The sequence below is a fragment of the Puccinia triticina genome, chromosome 13A, assembly GCF_026914185.1.
Source record: "Puccinia triticina chromosome 13A, complete sequence".
NCBI lineage: Eukaryota > Fungi > Basidiomycota > Pucciniomycetes > Pucciniales > Pucciniaceae > Puccinia > Puccinia triticina.
Genome location: NC_070570.1, coordinates 1,495,759 through 1,517,789, shown reverse-complemented (window position 1 = coordinate 1,517,789; position 22,031 = coordinate 1,495,759). Strand labels below are relative to the sequence as shown.

At 46.7% G+C, this 22,031-nt stretch overlaps 2 protein-coding genes across 2 annotated transcripts; one reads left to right on the top strand and one right to left on the bottom strand.

Moving 5' to 3' along the window:
- Positions 1-7,479: 7,479 nt before the first annotated feature.
- Positions 7,480-10,462, bottom strand: PtA15_13A145 (uncharacterized protein; the record flags this gene model as incomplete). Its single annotated transcript, XM_053162313.1, has 8 exons — positions 7,480-7,963; positions 8,036-8,166; positions 8,233-8,395; positions 8,482-8,830; positions 8,930-9,094; positions 9,210-10,048; positions 10,121-10,230; positions 10,328-10,462. The coding sequence occupies 8 exons, from the start codon at positions 10,460-10,462 to the stop codon at positions 7,480-7,482; spliced, it is 2,376 nt and encodes a 791-aa protein (XP_053026301.1).
- Positions 10,463-20,155: 9,693 nt separating this feature from the next.
- PtA15_13A144 (uncharacterized protein) lies at positions 20,156-20,984 on the top strand (the record flags this gene model as incomplete). The annotated part of the gene is made up of 2 exons (XM_053162312.1): positions 20,156-20,370; positions 20,858-20,984. 2 exons carry the CDS (start codon positions 20,156-20,158, stop codon positions 20,982-20,984), a joined length of 342 nt encoding a protein of 113 aa, XP_053026300.1.
- Between the last annotated feature and the right edge of the window lie 1,047 nt (positions 20,985-22,031).

The window sequence follows — 22,031 nt, the reverse complement described above, 5'->3', positions numbered from 1 at the left end:
CACGTTCTACGTCCACGCTCTCGATTCACTTAGACAACAGAGGTTCAGGAGGAGTTTGGTTATAACTCAAGTGGAGGCTTGTTGTTATTTTCCTTTTTTCCTAAAAGAATCCATTGTGTCTATTTTTGAATCTTAGTTAGGTCTAGAACAACCGAAGGTACTTTTTGATTTCACTCTTTTATCTCATCAAGTTCTTTAACTTATTGTTCTCTTTTCTTTATTGTTAAGTTTTCTACTACTATTAGCTTTTGATATCTGCTGCAATAAAGTACTTGACCTAGAATTCCTACATGGTAGCGAGAGGCAATACTTGGCGATATTCATTGTAAGACTAAAGTTAGATAAAACTCGCAGAACAGGTCTATCGACAACATGGGGAACTCTTCCGACAGCTCCGATGGTGGTCAAACTTCCCGAGCAACTCTTAAAAAACTCGATTGTCACAACTGGGCCACATGGAAGAAGAGGTTCGAAAACATTATCACGGCGAAGGGATACAAGGACATTATGAACAATGATTGGATCAAGGTTAACAATAAGACCCCCGAGTATCGGAAAATGTCAGCCTGGTGTATGAACAAGCTGTTCTCTGCCGTCAAGGAGGAACTACACCCGATCTTGGTCGCGCACAATGGCGATATTTACGGTTCTATGGATGCCTTGGCCAACGCTTGTGGTGAAAAATCGATACTGATGTTATGTGAAAAGCTATTTGCCATGATCAACTGCACCTATCTTCCCGGCTCTTCTCTGTCTCAGCACCTGGTACTGTTCCGGAAGCAGTATACTGCTGTCTCAATGTTGATTGAGGCGAACCCTGACTTCATGAAAATGTCAACTGGATTAGCTGCTGCTTTTCTTCTGAGGAGTCTAAATCAAGACGAAAGTTTGATATCGCTAGTCCAAACTCTTTTCAATATGAAACCGTTCACTTTTGAAAAAGTTTATGACCGTCTCCTGATGGAAGATACACGAAAGGAGATTGGTCCATCTGACTCCGCATATTTTTCCAGTCAAAATCGTCGCTTCGGCAAACAATCCGCAGATCGGCCTCGGGGTTCTTCGGGCTCACGTGGAGTAGGCTCCTCACGCGGAAATCATCGAGGTGGCATGCCAGCTCGCGGAGGCTATCGCGGGGTTGCTCCAACTCGACCTGCCCCTAACAAAACGGTGGTTCCGGATCAGTTTGCGAAGTTCTTCGATGAACAAATGAAGAAATATATGTCTGCTCAGGCAAATCTTGCCGAGGATGAAGACGAGGGCTATGCCGATGCTGTTGAGGATGAAGAATACGGCTATGACGATGATCCCGACGATACTGGATTTATGGTTATCGATGAAGTTGACGCAAGTGGTTTATCCTCACCTGACCACAACAGCTCCTTAATTCTCGACTCTGGCGCTTCAAAGACCACTCTGTGCGACTACAAATTACTGGTGGATCCCAAACCGATACATAAATCAATCAACACCTATTCTGGATCCATCGATATAACTCATGTCGGCAAATTCAACATTGGAGGCACGTTGATCTATCCTGCTTTTTATGCCCCAAACGGTCCAAGGAATTTGATTTCTGTATCACAACTAGAAGATCATGGCTTGAAACTAGTGGTCAAGAATCGTCTAATGCTCGTGCGCCTTGGTCAGAAAGTCATTTATAGGTTCCCTCGAGTCGGCAATCTCTATCAAGGACAAATCCCTCAACCGAATACGGCAAATTATGTATTGAATGTCTCCGATCCAGATCCCAAACTAGACTATCATATTCTCCTCGGTCACCCGTCCAATGAATATCTGAAGAAATTTTTTGTGCTGAACAACATAACTCCCAAGAATGCTGGTCAATCTGCCAAGAATTGCGAAGTCTGTAAGCGGTGCAAGCTCAAAAGATCGCCTCATTCGAATCCTCTTCCTACCACGGATTGTCCATTCAAAACACTACACATGGATGTCCTGCAGATTTCACCTCCCAGCAAGTCTTCGAAGAAGTACATTCTGGTGATTATTGACGACTATTCCCGGTTCAACCGGATTTATCTCCTTCAAAATAAATCGGAATCTGAAGGAAAAATCCTGTCTTACATCAATGAAATCTTGAACAAGACAGGTAAGTGCCCTGCTATCATCCACACCAACCGTGGTGGAGAATTCAATTCTAAAGTTTTTCTCTCAAAACTTGAACAATTAGGAATTCGAGTGGAAGCCGGTCCTGCGAACAGCCCCCAAACAAATGGTCTAGCCGAACGGTTCAATCAGACGTTACTGGTCAAGATCAGATGCTTACTCGCTCAATCCTCGTTCCCTATAAACTTCTGGGACGAAGCTGCCCGGTATGCCTCAACATTGATCAACATCCTACCGTCGAAGGCGCTCAACTGGTCGTCGCCGGTCAGTGTCCTATCTGAACTCAATTCGTGTATCGAGCCGCCCCAAGATCTCAACAAACTCATCCCTTTTGGTTTAAAGGTGTTTGTCTCGCATCGTCCCCCGTTGAAGATCTCTGCTCCCTCAAAACCGCTCATTTGCCTTGGGTACGAGGACCACTCAGACGCGCTGCGGTTCTTTGACTCGACTCGCAGGCATGTGGTCATTAGTCGTGATTTTTCCCCGGCAAAGCTCGCGTTCGCCTACAACTCCCCGACTGCTCTTACCAAACCTCCGGATACCCTTCCTCGGGCTGTACCGGATCAATCTAAATCCTCCCCAGATCGTGTTACCGTGACTATCTCGTCACACCAATCGAACCCTACGACGCCTAACAAGAATGTTGTAGCGGGTATTAACGATCCTGGCCCTCGCGTGGTACCATCCAGACCACCGAGTCCCTTCCTACAACCCCCCCAACCTCCCTCGTCTCCCAATCCACCATCTCCCAAAACCTCGATGGCAGTACAACCCTCCAGTTCTGCTGTTAATTGCTCACCGAGCCCAGAAATCTCCGAAGCTCTGGCTGCACCGGTGCCCAAGCCTGGTACGGCTAAGAAAACAAAGGAGCGGTTTGTGTTGGTTCCAGCTGATGTGCCACCAGCCAAGGAGATAATCGGTGGCATTGACTCTAGGAACATAGTTTCGGGTTCTCGTCGAGGAACTTCTAAATCTGTGGCGAAAACAATCGTTCCTCCAGTGGTTGTTGATCCTCCTGAAGAATTACTGTTGCTAAATTTTGATTGTCCTGAATATCTATTTCTGACTGAAACGGTGACGATTAAGGAAGCTTTAGGAAATCAGGAGGAAGTTGCCGGGTGGAAAGAAGCCATGGTTAAAGAATTCAGCTCACTTTCCTCCAAGAATACGGGTACCCTGGTCCCTCCGCCTGACGACGACAAAGTCATTGGCGGGATGTGGCTGCTGGGTCGGAAGAAGAACGAATTTGGCGAACTCCTTTGTTTCAAGGCCAGGTGGGTATGTTTTGGAAATCATCAGGTCCACATGCTCCATTATTTCGACACCTATGCATCCGTTGCTCGAAATGAATCATTCAAGCTCCTTCTCACAATTGCGGTGAACCGCTGCTGGGTAGTTTTTCAATTTGATGTTGAAACGGCGTTTCTTTATGGTGAAATAGACGCTCCGGTCTATGTAGCTCAGGTCGAAGGGTTTGAAGAGCCGGGGAAAGAAGGCTGGGTGTGGCGCTTGAACAAGTCACTGTACGGCACTAAGCAGGCTCCGCGTCAATGGCGGAAACACTTGGTTGGAACTCTTACGCGTCTCAAGCTGCTCTCGTCTCCCCTGGACGAGTCTCTGTTCTACAACGTAGATAGGTCAATCTTCTTACACATGCATGTTGACGACGGGTTCATTATTGGTAAAGACCGCGGTGACGTCCTCAAGCTAATCGAGAATATCAAGCGGACCTATGCCATCAAAGTTAAGGAACGGCCGTCTCAACATCTCGGCTATACGCTTGACTGGAAGGAGGATGGATCCGTACATGTCAATCAAGCGGATTTCATACAGAAGATACTGTTTGATTTCAACATGCACGACTCTAATCCAGTCAGAGCGCCGGCGCCGGTGGATTTGCACAGGATTGTGGCATTGGATTCTCAGCCATTTCATCAGAAGGTCTACCAGAAGGCAGTGGGTATGCTCAACTACCTTGCGCTGCATACTCGGCCCGATATCACATTTGCAACCAATCTGTTGGCACAGTTCACCAGCAGACCAACAGAAGCACACTGGTTGGCTGTGAAGCACATGCTCAGGTACCTACGCGGAACATCGAAGATGGGGATACATTACACTCAAGCAACCGACCCCAATGAAGGCCTTTGCGGGTGGGCTGACACTGACTATGCTACATCTCTTGTGACCAAGAAATCTACCTCTGGGTATGTCATTACGATGTATGGCAATCCTATATGCTGGTCTACCAAGAAACAACCCGTTGTAGCCCAGTCAACCACTAAAGCTGAGTTTGTGGCGATAAATCGATGTGCCAAGCAACTCCGATGGCTAACTAACCTGGTCCTAAATCTTCACATCAAAATCTTGGCTCCTATCATAAAAAACGACAATTCCGGAGCAGTTACAATCAGCAAGGAAGCTCAGTTGAACGAAAACACAAAGCATATTGAAGTCTGTTTTCAGTATGTTCTCAAACTAGTCTCGAAAAAGCAACTGGTCATTCAACAGGTCCCAACTCAAGAAATGATTGCTGATGGGCTCACCAAACCTCTTGGATTTTTCAAGCTAGAAAGCTCTTGATCTCAACTTCACCTGACAGATGCAGAGTTAAGGAGGAGTGTCATCTAAGTAACTCTGTCCTGCTGCGGACTGTTGAGGATCTCACTGATGATGCATAGTGGTTATGCAAGATTGGATGATGAGTTGAGTTTGAGCCGCGCGGCCCCTTGTGTGAAACCCAGACTCGAGAAGAACTACGATCATCTACCCGCTATTGATCCCGATTCCCTTAATTCACTGTTGACCAATCCTTTCTGCCACGTTCTACGTCCACGCTCTCGATTCACTTAGACAACAGAGGTTCAGGAGGAGTTTGGTTATAACTCAAGTGGAGGCTTGTTGTTATTTTCCTTTTTTCCTAAAAGAATCCATTGTGTCTATTTTTGAATCTTAGTTAGGTCTAGAACAACCAAAGGTACTTTTTGATTTCACTCTTTTATCTCATCAAGTTCTTTAACTTATTGTTCTCTTTTCTTTATTGTTAAGTTTTCTACTACTATTAGCTTTTGATATCTGCTGCAATAAAGTACTTGACCTAGAATTCCTACAAATTGTCCCCCTGATGTACGCGAGTACATGAGGGGGACAATATGACATACTGCGCCTTTCACATCCCCATGAAAAGGACACAGTGGTCATGGAGCCAAAAAAGGCCTATATTTTGGATGAGTTCTGGATAAATTCCAGATGAGTTCTGGATTATTCCTTGGCAAGTTATGGTTTATTTCAGGATGATTTCCAACTGATTTCAAGCTGACTTCCAGTCTTGTTCATACCTATTCAATATTTCTTTACCAAAGGCCTCCAGCACAGTTATGGAAAAAAGTTATGGTAAGGCACTCCCTGGGGAGTGGGAACATATCTCCCCTGGTGATTGGATATCTGGCTTGAGTTGCGGGTGGACTCATCTTGTATGGTGATGAACCGGTTAATCCACTGAAGTGGTGGATCCAACAGAAGAAGTCTACAAACACTTATGGGGGCCTTGTATATATGACAATCAATGTCTTGAGCTGTCCAGTTCAGTTGAAATTTTTCAAGCTCTCCTTCTTGCATTAGCTGACCAATCTCCCACATTTTTACAGCAACATTGGTTTTTATGTTGAGAGGGCTTTTAGCTTTGGCCACAATTATGTTTTGCCAAGGAGACACTGGCTATCTGCTTGCTCAGCAAGCAGGGGCATGACAGTGGCCTTGTATTCAGAGAATGAACTCATTGAGGATGGGGCCTTGGCCAAGTGGAAGCATGGGCTTCAGACAGAGAAGAAGGTCAAGTAAAATGAGAAGGGTAAAAATAAGGTTATACTTATAGTTGCAGATGAAGACTGAAACAAGGGGTAATTTCGCATGTTATACAAGTTTTTGAGAGCAAGTATCACGGGTACACTACCCCGGGTACTACTACTGCCAGTACCGCGGTACAAGGTGCTGCCTTTTGGTGAAAAAACGACCCGGTACCTGTACACCACGGGTGCAACAAAATATTTGGAAAACCAGTTTGATTGGTTTTCAGAATATTTTTTTTCAATTGAGTCCAGACGTCCTGAAGAACGAGTCGGACTAACCATTTTCAGATATTTTTAAAATATTTCTGGAACCACCTGAGGTGGTTTTAAAAATATTTTGGAAACCAATTTGGTTTGTAAAATATTTCCAGAACCATTTGAGATGGCTTTGGAAACCATTTGGATGCTCCTCTCACAGTACGGTTTTTGGGACCTTTTTGGCAACGGAATTTGTCCACAAACCAGATTCAGACCAATTTGGTTCTGACAACCACTATCCAATCAATTTGGTTTTGATAACCATCCCAAAAACTTTTGGTGCACCCGTGGTGTACCCGCGGCGGGTACCCGGATCCCAAACGCCATTGTCCTACACAGGGACTGTTTTACAAGCTATCTATGAAAAAATCTAATGAGAACAGACAGTAAAGGACAGTGAACAAGGTTCCAGAGATGCAGGGCTGATGAACCCATGTGCCAAAGGTCTGATTAAACAGTAAAAAGAATATCCCAAACGGATGCTCTGTCCACAATCCGCACAAAGGTCATTTTACTTACTTCTAGGCTGTTGCCCCATTCATGTACACATCTTTATATGTTCTTTCCTTGTCAACTACAATAGATATCAATCAGGAGGAGCGGAGGGGAGCGGTAAATACAAGATATCCACATTATGTACTGGTAGAGAGAGCAAAAACTGGGTGACCTATGAAAGGTCCAGAGAATCCACTCCGATAGAAAACGCACGACTATGGACCAAGAAGAAAAGGAAGAATCAACGACTACCAAGAAAGAAAAACATGCTTTCTATGCTGTTTTTTGTTTTTGTTTTTTGACAAGTGTGCAGTCAGCCAAGAGAGATATGAACAGTTTATTGAGAAGACGAGAGAAAGAGATGTGCTGTTTGCTTGCTTGCTGGAATTGGACAAAAGAAAATAAACATATATGCATGTGTGTGTGGGTTTCAGAAGAGAACCGAGGCCCTTTCGATGCGTGCTTTACTGCTTTATCGTTCTTTCTTTCTTGGGCCAAGACGTGCAAGAAAAAATATTTGCGATCAATAGTCCTTGGAGTAGGCCATAGAGAGAATATTGATGTCCAAGTCATTTATCGAGTTTTTTTTTATGTTGATGGTTTCAGAAGGTTTTCTCGTTTGAAGAAATATGCTGCTTTCCAGTGAGTCCTCCGCACGTGATATGTTCCAAGAATCCTTGCGTCCCTGGAGAAAATATGAAGAACAAAAAAACCGCAGCGAACTTTGTTTGGAGGGGCCCGGGGGGTCACATTATGCGAGGAAGGAATGACTGAGGTCGAAGTTATCGTAGGAAAATTCATGCAGAGGGCTGGTAGTAGGTGGATCAGGAGAAGAGTAAGTGGGGGTCCAGACTGGGGGATCGAATGAAGGAGTGTCGGCGGCAGCTTTGGGAGGCCTTCCAAGATGGTGGAAGAGGGAGGAGTCGAACTGGGACCAGGGGTTACCGAAGCAGGGCCGGCCGAAGGAGCCTTCATCGGCAGTGCTGCGACTGCTCCCGATCGGGAACGAGGGCGGTAGACCGTCGGGATACTCGAACGAACCGGTCTCCTCTCGTCGAGTGCTCGGTCGTTTGCCCTGCGTCGCCGCGTCGTTGAAGCCATCCAGAACTTCTGCCGCCTCTCGCTTGTTGTGCCCATGCGCCAAGCCTTCATCGGCTAGGGGGAACAGTTCTTTAGTCACACATGCTTGAATGATTTGCTCTAGCCTATTCCGCAACTGGCCAGCCAAAGAGGAACTGTGTTGCAAATGTCAGTCAGTCAACTACGTCTGAAAATGCCCCCCAAAGAGGGAGGTTTCGAATACTTACATTGGTGCGAGAGTGCCAAGAACATTAATACCACGATGAACGCCCACCCAAGCGTTTGCCCGATCTGCCGCTGAGATTCCATCGCATGCATTACAAGCGATGTACAATTGCATTGAGGTTGCTGGCACGGTCTGTGGAGGATAGGATAAATAAGTGAATATGGTCTTGGGATAGGAGGGCGGGTCTCGGGGACGTACCGCGTAGGGTGCCCATGATGCGGTGTGCTCAGCCGCGCCACGATTTCGAAGATGGTCTAAAATATCGATCAGCTCGTTCGCGGATTGGAAACAGAGCTGGAGCTCGGCGGGTTCCTCGAAAATCAACATCCGGCGAAGTAGGATCCGAAAGATAAGGTGGAGACTGCGTGCAAGCCAGCAGCAGAAGAGAGAAGTAAGTGGCTAAGAAAGTAGGTGGGCCGCGATCTGGGTTAAGAAGAGGTGACTGACACCGTGCGTTTGCCGCGATCGACCAAGACCACAGTGTCCGAGATAGTGGGATCCCATGGGGCGTAGTGGGCGGACTCTTGAAAGAAATTTTCGATCTCTTGTGCCAAAGCAACGATCGCATCTTTGTCTCTTTCACCCATCCTGGAGCTTGGATTTACCCTGACCGCAAACAGCTTTTGGAGAGCAAGCCCGAACTTTCGGAGAAAGATCATCGGAACGTCTGTCGGCCACGGGGCTTGAGGAGCTGATGAGAGGGGGACTCGAGCTCCAGGTTCGAAGTGCGAATGACTTGTTTGATTGTCCGCGCAGTATCTGCTTAGTTCATCGTCACCTAATGGGAGGGGGAGATCTGAAATGGCAAGGGTGTATCAGGGACAAAATCATCAAGGAAGTCCACAAAAGTGGGCATATGTGGAGAAATCTTTTTTTGTTTTTTTGAATGACGCACCCAAGTCAATTGTGTCAGATTTGATACAAGATGTACGGCCGAGAATCAGCGAGAAGGCGAGCTCCTCCAGGGCCAGATACCAGACGGCGCGTTTCCGCAACTGGTCTTTCATCAAGGAGGTCTTCCATTGAGGGGCACTGTTCCGATGAGCTGCCGCATTTTGAACTGGCTTAAGATGAAGAACAAAGACGATGATTGGATTTAACAAACAAACAATGCACTATGGGAGTTGTTGTGATGAGCCAGGAAGGGCTGGTGAGGATGAAATTGGAGGACGGACCTCTTCGAAGGTGAAGGCCGAGCCAAGACCAAACCGTGAGTGGACTGCAGATGATCGAGGTGACATGGCAGAGCACAGCCATTGCTTGGAGGTCGTACAGTGTGCAGGTCGGTAGATGGGCGGGACAGACCAAGCTCAGACCGGCATACAAGAACGTGGCGCCTGCTGTCTGACGGTTGGGGGCGCCACAATCGGTGGATAGCATGACGCAAGGGTCAGAAGAGAAGGTTGAGCCGGCGGCGAACAGGGCAAAACAGAGCGCCTGAAACGATCGATCGGTCTGGATCAGGTCGGTCTCGTACAGTCGGATGAATTCGCCGCGATGAAGGATGTGTTGGAAGGGGTTGACCTTCTCGAAGAACAGGGAGATGAGGGTGATCGCGAGCTGTTGGGGGGGAAGTTGGAAGCTGGGGAGATGATGGAGGGGAACAAATTTCTCTACGGATATCTGGGTGACCGCTTGGGTATAAGAAGGTTTAGATTCCCGATCCTGCTGGTTTTGTGGGGGGGAGGAGGGCAGGGAATGGGGGGAATGATGAGATGAAGCTGCTGATGTGCCTGGTTCTAGAGGAGGGTCGTGGGTGGGTGAACGGATCTGTAAATCGTTTAAGAGTCGGATGGCAGCAAACACGTCATCCGGGTCGGATAGGTCGCTCGGTCGAGCTGCTGGCGGGGTTTCCCTGATTGGATTATTTCGGGCTGCCTGTATGCGTGACTGGTTGACGATTCCACGCGCCTGTTCGGGGGTCCTGGGGAGGCATTTCAAATCGAGGTTGGGTGCTAGGACAGCCAAGAGTTCCTCGAGGGTTTGGATTCGCGACTTGAGCTGCTGGATATCACTGAAGAGGAAGGGTCGGGGGTGAGTTCCTCTAGCATAACACAAAGACTGGTCGAACAGCGATCTGGCTCACTGTTTCGATGGCGGTTTCTCTCGCCTGACGCCGAGGTTTTCGAAGGTACACGGGCGAGAGGCTTTGATACAATTCTGACAGGGACCTGGCTCGTTGAGGGGACATTTGACCTGTTATAAGGAGGGGTGGGAATAATTTTGTTTAGCTTGGGTTGGGGGTGCCGGGTGCTTTCTAGGTATGTATACATAAACTTGGACATGTATGCACTTTGTTCTTTCGACATGCGTCGCAGGCTCGGGTGACTCGATGTCGGGCTGGTTTGCCAGATTCGGGCGCACTGCTGCTGCTCTTTGCGTTCTCGACCGGAGGCGAGCTGGTACTCGCCGGGGAAAAGCTGGACATGGGGGAGAGGCTGGGCCAGGAATGAGGATGTTGGGCCGGGGCGGGATACGGATTGGCTGGATGGTGGGGCTGGCATCCAAGTCTTGAGGGGACAGAGGCGATGGCTGGATTATGTAGTGGGCCTTGTGGATCGAAGTGGGCCAGACCATACCACTCAAAGCAAGGCGATGTAATATTTAAATAAATAAATATGCATGTATCAGTGTCTGGTGTACAAACTTCCGTGTACAGGCAGGTGTATGGTGCCCAGACAAGCTCTCTGTTGACCACCGCCAAGTCCCTCGCGGTGAACACACTGCCATCCGACGGGGCAGGAGGGCTGCGGGAGGACCCGAGCGGCTTGGGCCGGCTGGCTTTGAATGGGACGCTGGCCGCTGACGTGAGGAAAGAACGATGGTGGGAGCTGGCCGAGGCCTGTCGGAAGCTTAATTGCACAGCCACTCCGCGTAACCTGCCTACATATCCCTAAGGATGCCGAGCCAAGAGAAGCGGAGGGCGCCGTCGCCAACCGGGCCTTATCGTCAGAGGCTTGGCAGGAAGAACGGAGGCGGCCACGGTTGAGTCAACGTCAAGCCAACGACTGAATTGCTCGTGAGGCGGAATAGAAGCACTCACAAGACTCTTTGAGAATCTACATCGACCACCGTTTAGCGTCCGGATGTTGTGTCATGGTCGAGATGGCATTCAGCCTGGGATTGGTCGCCGCCAAGAACGGACTGCTGGGGTGGTGCGCCTGGCCGTCAGCTCCCATCGTGCACTTGTCCGTCCCTCGCCCGCCTTGCGTCGCATCCGCATTTTGGGGCGATGCCAAGCGAAATCCACCCCTGGGGCTCGCTGTATACAATATGTACATACATCAACCCTGCCAGAGCCTGCCGGCGAAGGCCGCCCCTCCCGCAGGCCGGCTCCGACGGCAAGCGCTCCGCAGGGACGCCAATGGACAGGGGACTGAGCCGTGGTGCTGGCGGCTAGGGGGCGATGTTCCAATCCGATTCTCCAACACCACATCGCCCCAACAAGCAAATGAGCTGCTTCATGAGATGGCCGAGATGCATGCACTCGAGGCTTTCCGGATACTTTTTCTGAACACTTGACCTTGGTTTTTTAAAAAAATTATCAAAGACGTTCATGTACATAGCTTCAACCCTACCATCCCCTGAAAAGATAAATTGATGTAAAAATTCCATCTGAGAGCCTATCCTAGTAGCCTATCCAGCCTGATTTTTTTTAAAAAGTGAATTTGGGCTGATGGCATTGCACACTATGAATCTAAGTAACAGCCTTGTGAAAAGAGAGGACACAACTTTAAACCAAACACAAAGCCTGATGTAAACCAAATAGCCAGTCCGGCCTAAACACTTAACACATGAAAATAAGGTTAGATGTCATATGTCAAACCCCTTTGGGACTCCAGCCTGTGCACTCAAGAGACCTGCCATTCTCAATTTAATATTGAAAAAAACCGTGAGAGTGTGTCCGACCTTGACCTTTGGATGATCCAATGGCTTCTTTGTATTGCTCAGGAATAGTCCTCACAAGAATGACCACTGAGCGGCCAGTTTTGGGGGGATTTACTTAAAAAAATATGTACAAGACAGCTCAGATTGAGGGCTACAATATGTTACATAGGGCTTAAATTGAAATTTGAGAGATAGAGGCAATATGGATGTAAACACAAAAGCTGTGATTTTCTGCATAAAAGCCCGTCAGCCTCAGGCAAAGAATATGACTTTGGTCATAAGCCTCTCCTTCAGAGACGCTTTGCGCCTCCTTGGAGAGGCTTAGTTAAGCTTGGCTCTTGCTTGCACCAGTTCAATTTTTTCTCTTCCACACACACCCTTTTCATCAAAACCACCCACCAGCTCAAACAGCAGCTTGCATCACCCACCAGATCAGATCATTCAGCGGGTGATGTGAGCTTCTGTTTGGGCTGGCAGGTGGTTTGAACTTTGTCAAGAATCAGGTGCAAGTCCTAACTTAACTAAGTCCCTCTCAAGGGAGGCCTTGGGCCTCCCTCTGGGAGAAAATTATGTCTTACAGGTGATTTTGGCCTGAGAGTTATGCCAAAAATACTTGCCTTTTTGTGCTAAGGTTCCTGTACGGTGCTGTATTTTTTGTAATCACCCCATACACTCACACTGAGACTGATCAGAAGTGTGGCTATCTCCAGCCACCTTCCAGTGCATTTTTCTCCTTCCCAAATTTGAGATACAAGGAATGTAAACACACAAAAACTTATCCTGGCTAGAACAGACATGGATCACTGTTTTTCAAACTGGATCCCTTGTGATTTGGAGCAACACTGGAACCCATTCCTCTTTCAACCTTAAAGGTCAAACTCCTGCAAAAAAAAAAAAATGAACGCAAGACCACTGCGTGGGCAGCCTTTGGCCCCCACTGGATCTGCGATGGGGGAAACATTCACACTCCAAACATCCTCCTTCTTATACCCTTCCGGCAAATCTTGTTGAATGCAAACCTGCTAGCTGTTCTCAGCTACATCCTTTTCATCCAACGGGTTTAGCTTTTCACATGCACCGGGTGCTTTTGATCTGTTCCTACTGAATCCTATACGCGGTATCAGACATTGGGACTTTTCAATTTCTTGGTCTTGCCTTTTTTCTAATCTCCTTTTTCAAATGGTCATCGGACAGCTTCTTGCAATCTAAGCTGGCACGGTGTGCATCCTCCGCTTCTATCTTCCCCTAAAGGTAATGACTCCTACCCTCTCCTTCTCTTTGTTCGCCGCTCACAGCCTCTTACCTCCGTGACCGCTCTCGGTATCTACTATATTCATACCTCCTTTGTTTAACCGCTCTCGGCCAATCCTTGATATCCTGCTGTTTGCGGCCTGCTTACATCAGTGTCATCGTTTGCGCTAAGGTGCTATTTCCACTTGCGGCTCAGTGCATTTGGTTTGAATGCGCAAGCCCTCATTTTTAGTCGCACACGCAAAAGCTATAAGAAAAAAATCTCCATGTGTTGTGAAAAGGGGAAAGTCAAGCTCCCCTGCCCATTCAAGTTAGCTTCATCCTATCCGCCGTTCCTGAAGAAATTGCTGATCAAATGGCAGGAGAAGGGGGAGATTTCTGTAGATTTCCAGGGAGCATGGGTGGGTGCGCATGCAGGGTTTCTGATTGAGTTTGGATTGATGTTGGGCTTTGGAAGGCACTCTGCGCTGCATACATGCGCTGGAACGCTGGCGAGTACGTAGTTTGGCTGCAGGGGCACCCAACTGGGAAGACCGCCAGCGGATAAGCCCGGCCGGCGCGCGGGAGACGGCCAGCCCACGAACCGCACCATGCCAGCGCCGACCAACGGACACGCCGCCGAACTGGGCTCATCGGTGCCCATCTGCACCCCACACGCCGTCTCTGTCTCCCTGCCCACCTGGAAGGACAACGTCGACTACGAGCTGGGGCTCGACCGAGTCCATGCCAGGCTCACCACGGGCTGTCCCCGCTTCTTCATCCACCAGGACATCCAGAAGGCTCGCCTGTCTCGCTCTTCTCTCCTCCCTCCGCTCGGACAAGCACTGACATCGCCTTGGTGTCTGCACAGCTCGCTGAGATCTGTCGCGCTGCCCATGCCCCGTCAGCCCAGGAACGCTGCATCCTCTTCCCGTCCGAGAAAGCCGCCAACCTGTGCTGGAAGTTTGTTGCCGACCAAGCGCTGAAATCCAGGGAGGTCTCAGCCATCAGATTGGCCCGGCCCCATTCAACCTTCAAAAAATCAACCTGCAAATTGCTCATACTTTTGTTTTGGGAGACAAAGGTCTGGAGGAAGCGGAGCATTGTTGAGAATGTGCTTTGGGAGTCTGTGCTAATCAAGCCACAAGGGATCATGTGGATGCCAAAACCATCTTAAAACTGCAATCTTTCATTTATGCTCACAACCCTTACCCAAAATTGTACAGGATGGCTGGTGATATTGTCAAGAGTGGAAAAAAAATCTCAATGGTTCTGAAGACTGTTCAGGATAGAAATCATGATCTAAGGAGGTATAATGCACCAACATTTGTGGAAGTTGGGCTTGTAATTGAAGGAGAAGGATTCTCAAAAGTGCCGCGTCGAATTGTGCTACATCAATTTGGGGGCAGGTTGCAGTATATCTTGGACCTGCATTCAGCCTAATTTCTACTGTGGTATCCAATATTTTCCCCTAAAAGTGGGAAACCACTTATGTAGTATGTTTTCAAATGGTTAGTACATATCATTAGAATAACGGGATTGTGTTGCTTACTCACAAAAGGTTTAGGTCAACCGCAAAGGGTCAGTCAACTCAAGTGGATGGTGTACCTTTTATTTTCAAGACCAGGTGTATTCTCCGCAATCCTCTGCGGCAAGACTCTTTTTCAAGAGTTGATAGTTCATATGTATGCGTACATCAAGAGCTCAAGGCTGAAATGGTTCAAACAAAATCAGGCGGTAATCAAAGCTCAAATGTATTCTGGCCTGGAGGAGCTATAGGGCAGAATGCTGAGCCATTGGGCAGAAAGATTGTGCTACCATGGCCAATTGTATGTTGGCTTATCATGTGTACGTGGTGTAGGGAATTTGTTAGTAGCACAAGTATCAGAGTATCATTATGAAGGAGTTATAAATGTTCTCAAAAAATCTGTATTTTTGTAAAAAAAATTGAATTGTGTGAACTGAGATAGGATAATTTAGAGGCAGGGAAAAATAGGCTGGGGTAAGGTGAATATGTAGGCGGCGAAGCCGCCTCTGAACTCTAGTGCTTATATACTATACATGGATTGGCCAATACCAGGTAGTATTGGCTCTTCAATACAAAGTATCAGAGAAACATGTATTGGTTTGGTTTTCCAATACAATACCAAAGTATTTTATTGAGAATCCAATCCCAAGTATCTGAATACCAATACATTTCAGATACTGTATCTGTCAGCTGGTGTCTCTGAAGTGACAGTTGGTTGATGATTTGAGAGATACAAAGCTGTTGTTCTGGAAAGTGATTTGGACATTTATCAAGAACCAGCAAGCTAGAGACAGTGATTTGGATATGTATCTGAAGCTGAAGAGGAAAGATGTTGGTGAAGTTGTCTCTTCTTGGATTTCCATAGAACTGAACAAGAACTTATAAGGAGAGTGTCAAGTGAGCAACTCTACATAAGCATATGGATATGAAAATAATGAAGAGAATTAAGGTGTTCAAAGTTGAAATCATAAAATTTTTGAATCATAAAATCATAAAATCATAAAAGCTTTGAGTGATAATTTTTTATGTACCATTTTCAAACTATTGCTCTGTTTTGAGTGTTTGGGTGGTGCATATTTTTTCTGCTTTAAATTTTATGCTTTTATGGTGTTATGATTTTATGCAAGTCAACTTTGAACACCTTAAATGTAAAGATAAAAGGGGTTAACTACTGTAGACTGTGTAGTAGATATAACATTAGCTTATCTAATGTATGTTGTATGTACTTGCAGGCTGACAGTATCACAGGGACCTGTTTGGGATCAAAAAACTGGAATTCTGTGGACCAGAATCCAAAATTCCCCATGAATTGAACCCACAACCTCAACATCCACACCAAATAGAGGCAGAAACTACCAACAGCACCAATGCATGTGTATCATACCATGTGCTGTAGCCATGAGTTCCCCAAACAAACTCATAAGGCAGATAGCTGTCATCAAGGTAACAACACCTTGATGACCGGCCAACTGGCTGGACATGCAGGTGCAGATGTTTATAACACTTTGATGACCAGCCAGTTGACTGGTAATTGAGGTACAGACATCACATCTCAATGACCAGACAGCTTGCTGGTTATCAAGGTACACAAAAAATTCCTTGATTACCGGCCAGCTGGCTGGTCATTGAGGTCCACAAATAACACCTCAATGACCAGCCAGAACGGTCATCAAGGTACACATGTGTACACCTTGATGACTGACTGTCTGACCAATCATCAAGGTGCCCTTGATGACCGGCTATCCCGTTTGTCAAGAGCAACAACATCCCCTCAATGGCCAGAATTTTCTGGTTGTCAAGAGGAGTACCTTTTCCCACCAATGACCAGTCCATTCTGGTCATTGAGAGGAGCAGGTATTCCCTCAATGGCCGGATTGTTGCAGTCATCAAGCGGGATATACTGTCCTCTCCATGATTGGCACAACTGGCCATGGAGAGAAGTATGAAATAGCCTCTTGATGGCTGGCTGTACGTGTCATTGAGAGGAACACACTAACCTCAATGGCCGGTACAGATATACATTGAGGGAGTATATATTACTCTCAATGACCGGAACGGAACAGCAATCAAGAGTGTAGTGAATTGGTCCTGACAGCCAGTACTGACCAGTCATCAAAGTGAGGGAAAACTCCTTGAGAAGGCTGCTTACACCACAAATCATCCAGGACATCCATTGTTTGGACCAATTGTTGGACCTTTGGCTGTCCAGCTCTGGTGCGAGGGGGTCCATCCTTTGGACAGACATTTTACTTTCCTTGTGTTGGATGTATGGACAGACCATCCCATGTATGGACCAGGGAACTTTCAGCGGATGATTGAAGGACCATCCGCTGGATGGCTCCACACTTCAGCGGGGATGGAAAAATGATTCATCCCGGATGGCCCACATGATTTCATGCTCACAGACGGGGTCAAACATGCAACCTGACCCCCACCAGCCTAGGTACCTCACTCTTCAAACTATGCCATACAGGGAACACCTGCAAGCACCCACACCTTTATCACATAAAGAACGCAACTGACAAAACCCCTTTGCCCTGAGTGTCCAAGATTTTATTGGAGTCTCTTGATCAAGGGTGTCTGAGGGTTTTTTTTGGTGTCCATTGGACACCCTCATGAATCAAGGGTGTCTGATGCACAATGTTTCTTGTGTCCATTGGATACTCTTGTATGAGAGTGTCCGATGGGCCTTTTTTCTTTGCCGTCCATTGGACGGCTGGAGTGTCCAATGGAATCCAAAGAAATTAAGAGATAAAAAACTCTCTAGCTTCTCTAAATGAGAAGTTCAAAGCACTGACATATGTCTCAGTTGCTTTTCCTAGATGATCTTTTCCATGCCTCAATCAGACAGCTCCCGCTGCTCCATAGATTTCTTTTGACAGCTCTGTTCATGAAGCTTAGGGCTAAAAACCTGTCAAAATAAGGATTTTGGGCCTAGCAATATAATTGTGCTGATATAAACACTGGTAAACTAATTTACCAACCTTGTTACGTGGCAAATATGGCCACTACAAGGGGTTAACTCTCTCTAACAGAGGAAGGATTTATTATGTAATTATTAATTACAGGGAATAAATTTGGCGTAAAACGTAGGAGGTAAGCGCTTAACGTGATTGGCTGCTTGACAGAGGCGGTGGTCTTACGGCTACTAATTATAAGGATAAAGCTTTGAAATATGCTTATAAGGGATTTTGGAGATTTTAAAGGTTTAATCCAGTGGATTATGCGTGCAAAGGGTTGTTTATAAGGAAAAGGGGCTACAATATCAGCTGGGGAGAATATCCACGGCAAACTTATGGTTTATGGGCGGTGAGTGGTCTGGGGAATCTTTTCCTGAGGGTCAAATAGGCCTCTATTTACAGAGGGGACTTCTGTGGGCGCAACCGCTAAGTCCTTTTCTCCCTATGGGAGTATCCTGGAGTGTAGGCGTGAAAGTGGCTTGGCTGTGGGCATTTTATTTATATTATAATAGTCTAATTTCCCTGTCTCTGTCACGTGACATGTTTATAACCAATTGTCATGTGAAAGAGCTTCAGCACAAGACTACATAATAGTTTCACGGGGTATTTTTACATGAGTAACATTGCTCTTTTAATTGATGTTATTCAAATTTATGTACTTTATTTATTTTACTAATTTTTTGGAGGGGGTTACTAAACGTACCCGGTTTTTCCGCGTTTGTACCCGGTTTTTGCGTACCCCCTTTGCCGCGTGCGTACCTGGTTTTTTTCTACTCATTTCTACGCAACGCAAATAGGCTTAAAATTCGTCTAAAATCCTGAAAAGAATTATGATACATTCAAAATTCCAAAAAAGCAACTTTAAATGATTTAATTAATTTTTTGCATACCCCCTTTTCCCAAGTGTGTACTAAGGGAATATCTTTTTTGTTACATCTACCAGGGTTCCAAAAAATTGAGGGAACATTTAAACATGCATTAGAAGCTTCCTTTGAAATTTTTGAGAGAAAAAAATAGGTACGTGGCGGGTACGTGGTGTGCTTAGTAGAAAAATGACTGCAACATGTATAACTTTTTTGTTACACATTTAAAGAGTCTAAAAATTTCAGAAATTTTTCTATGATGTATATCCTGTGCGCCATTAAATTTATAGCAATGGGGTAAACACCAAACATGAGATATAGGGGGGGCGGGCAGCCTTAATAGGAGCAATCTGGCTAATTATTGAATATCTTTTTTGATAAATTTCCCAGAAGTCTAAGGAATGCAGAGGTTATAGAATGAAGCATATTCTCTGCGCTCTGAAACTTTTGGCAATATTGGTACCTCAGAACATCAGATATAAGGGGTGCGCAGTAAGGCAATATGACTACCACACACCCCTTATATTTCATGTTCTGAGGTACCAATATTGCCAAAAGTTTCAGAGCGCAGAGAATATGCATCATTATGTAACCCCTTAAGTCTCTAGACTTCTGGGAAATTTATCAAAAAAAATGTTCAATAATTAGGCAGATTGTTCCTATTAAGGCTGCCTGGCCCCCCTATATCTCATGTTTGGTGTTTACCCCATTGCTATCCAAGTTTATTAAAGACACAGATTTGCCAGAACTGTAAAAAAAAATTCAAGGGTTCCCCCTGTATGTACACAAACTGAGAGAAAAAAAAATCATGGGTTTCCCCATTGGACAAAAAACCAATGCAAAATCCACAATGAATCCAAAACAAAAAATGCAGCTCTCTATTCTCAACCTAGCCTTCCAACATCAGCAGTGCTGTGCCCTCAGGCTCAACCTCCAGCCCGCATCAAGCGTGCGGGTCAAAAAGGTTGGACATGAAGGCCCCCGGCCTGCAGCAAAGGCTGCTGACCAGTGGGGGGCCCACTCTCTGCCCCTCAGACTGCGCACGCGCAACAGCGGAGGGGTTGAGGACAATGGATAGCTGGAAGTGCAGCATCTCCAATTGCCTGGGGAAACAGCTACACCGCCAAGCTACCGCCTTTTAAGCTCTCCGCTCCCCATCAGGCCAGAACGTTCTCTCCCCTCACGCAAATGCCACGCCACACCGCTGTCCCGTAACTGTAATTGATTCCACGGCAACACACCAGCCTTCGAGAATTTCAAGCCTTTATACATACTCTCTTCCCCAATATTTGGCCTCACCTGGACCCAACCCACCCCGCAGCCCTTGCAACGGTTCACTGTTGAGACCGTTGCAGGCGCCAAAGCGGCCTCCACACCAAACCTGGTGATTGCCAAACCTAAGGCCAAGTTCTTCGCCAAGCTCCTTGCCCCCCATCTCGCCGAGCTTGACGGTTCCTCCTCACACCCGCGAATCCAAGATTGTCAAACGGTTGTGGGATTCCATAGTCATCTTTGCACTGGCTGACGTATTGTATCATGATTGTGCGAGTTTTTCCCCTCCCCCTCCTCTCTTTCCTACACCCCATTTACTAATTATACATCCAAAAATTCCACCCAATGCCAGATTTGACAAACAGAAATTCGATGATGAGATGATTGCCACATTTTCCTCCTCCTATTTCGAAGAGGAAATCTACAACTTGCAACCCGACTTGCTCCAGCAGCTCGCCAGTCTCATCAAGATTTTGCCGACCTCATTCTTCCCCAATCAAACCAGATGGATTCCGTTCAGGATGAAGCAAGAGTATGCCATTATATCAGCGCTCACCATCCTCCATCGGGCTAACCTCTCGGACTCCTCCCTCTGGTTCGTTTTTTTGAGGAATACAGCCAGCTAGCAGCTTTCTGAGTGCTCGGAGCAGCGGGCTCCACTTCCTCGAGTAGATCTTGCGTCTCTTTGACGGGTTCAAACGGCCTGCCCGATTCCCATCTCAGCAGGACCACCACCATCACTCCTCGCATCCCTCCCAGCCAAGCCATCCGTCGAGGATAAGCCGGGGCTCAACGGCCGCGTTGGGCTACCATCATCAGGCCTAAGGCTTGCAGGACCTGTACCCGTTCTCAAGTTCGACGAATAGCTCCGAGGTCTTTCCCACCCGCTTATCGTCCACCTATACCTCGGCCATACATTACCTAGATGAACTAAGGCCGGAGGCAACCCCGGAGGGAGAGGGATATTCAATCGTCGATGAGCTTTGAGAACGATACAGCCCCGGGGTCGATGTTCATGCTGTTGTTGAGTCCTTCCACTTTGAACAAGTCCACTACTGGTTCCATCTCCAAACACGCTACAGCCGGATCTCAGAAGATGGCCAGGACAAGCAGACCACCATCCTGGCTCTCAGCTACTATCTATACAAAGATCTCTTCGACTTCCGGGCCGCACTCACCGAGAGCTTCCCAGACCAAGAAGTCAGTTGAGATGGATCGACCAATCTCTCCCGGAAGCGGACAGACAATGTAATTGGTCTGTGCACAGATGGTCAAAGATCTGTCCACCTATCTGCACAAAATTTGTGAGCTGCCACTCTATGTACACCCGAGAGTCCGAGCTGATGTTGTACAAATTACTGGGCCCTCAGGAGAGATGCGGAGACGGAGAGAGACCCTGGCAATCTGGGTCTGGGGGATGGCTTGCCCACTGAGGTAGAGGGTTCCCTCCCGTTGAACCATTTGGCCTTATGAGGTATGTGTTCATCACACCCACATACAATTCCCCTTCTCCACCTGTCCTTGATGTGAGCTCAATCAACTTCTTTTTTGTCTATGTTATGCTCGGCTAGCCAATAACACCCCTACACACAACATACCCTTCTCTTGGCCGTGCAAGGGGCAGAGGAGAGCCAGAGCGGATTGTCTTGCAACATAACTGGTACGATCTAACAGCTACGGCCGGCACTTCGATATTTAGATATGCTCTGACTCAGCGAAATTCCGGATCATATCTCCAGGGAGTCAGTAAATAAAATTAAGCCACGCCGTTGGAATAGTCACCCCCATCAGCCATTCTTTCTTCTATTCATCCTCTTCATATGAATGGAATGCTGTATGAAACTGCATTTTTTGAATCATGATGTAATTATTTCACATCACCTTATGCTGATTTACTCCAAATGATTACTGCCCACCTATCTGTTATATTAATATACGTGACACTTCCCCTCCATCATGGTATTGCAGCCCCTACCATGCCCAGCTTACAGTCATAAGAAAAAAGAAAAAAGACTGGGTTTAACTTGTAATTTGGGACATATAATTGACTGTCAGTTCAGCTTGCAGAATCAATTCAAGGTTGTTACTTCTACCAATTTTTCACTGCATAGCAGTTAAATGTGATGGAATATCTAAAATATTACCCTTCAATTGAAAGATTACTGTGAATAGTTGAGCAGACATGAGGCTTAATTTAAATGAGCAGAGTGTTGAGGCAATTGTAACAAACATATGTGCCATGTGGTCACCCATGTC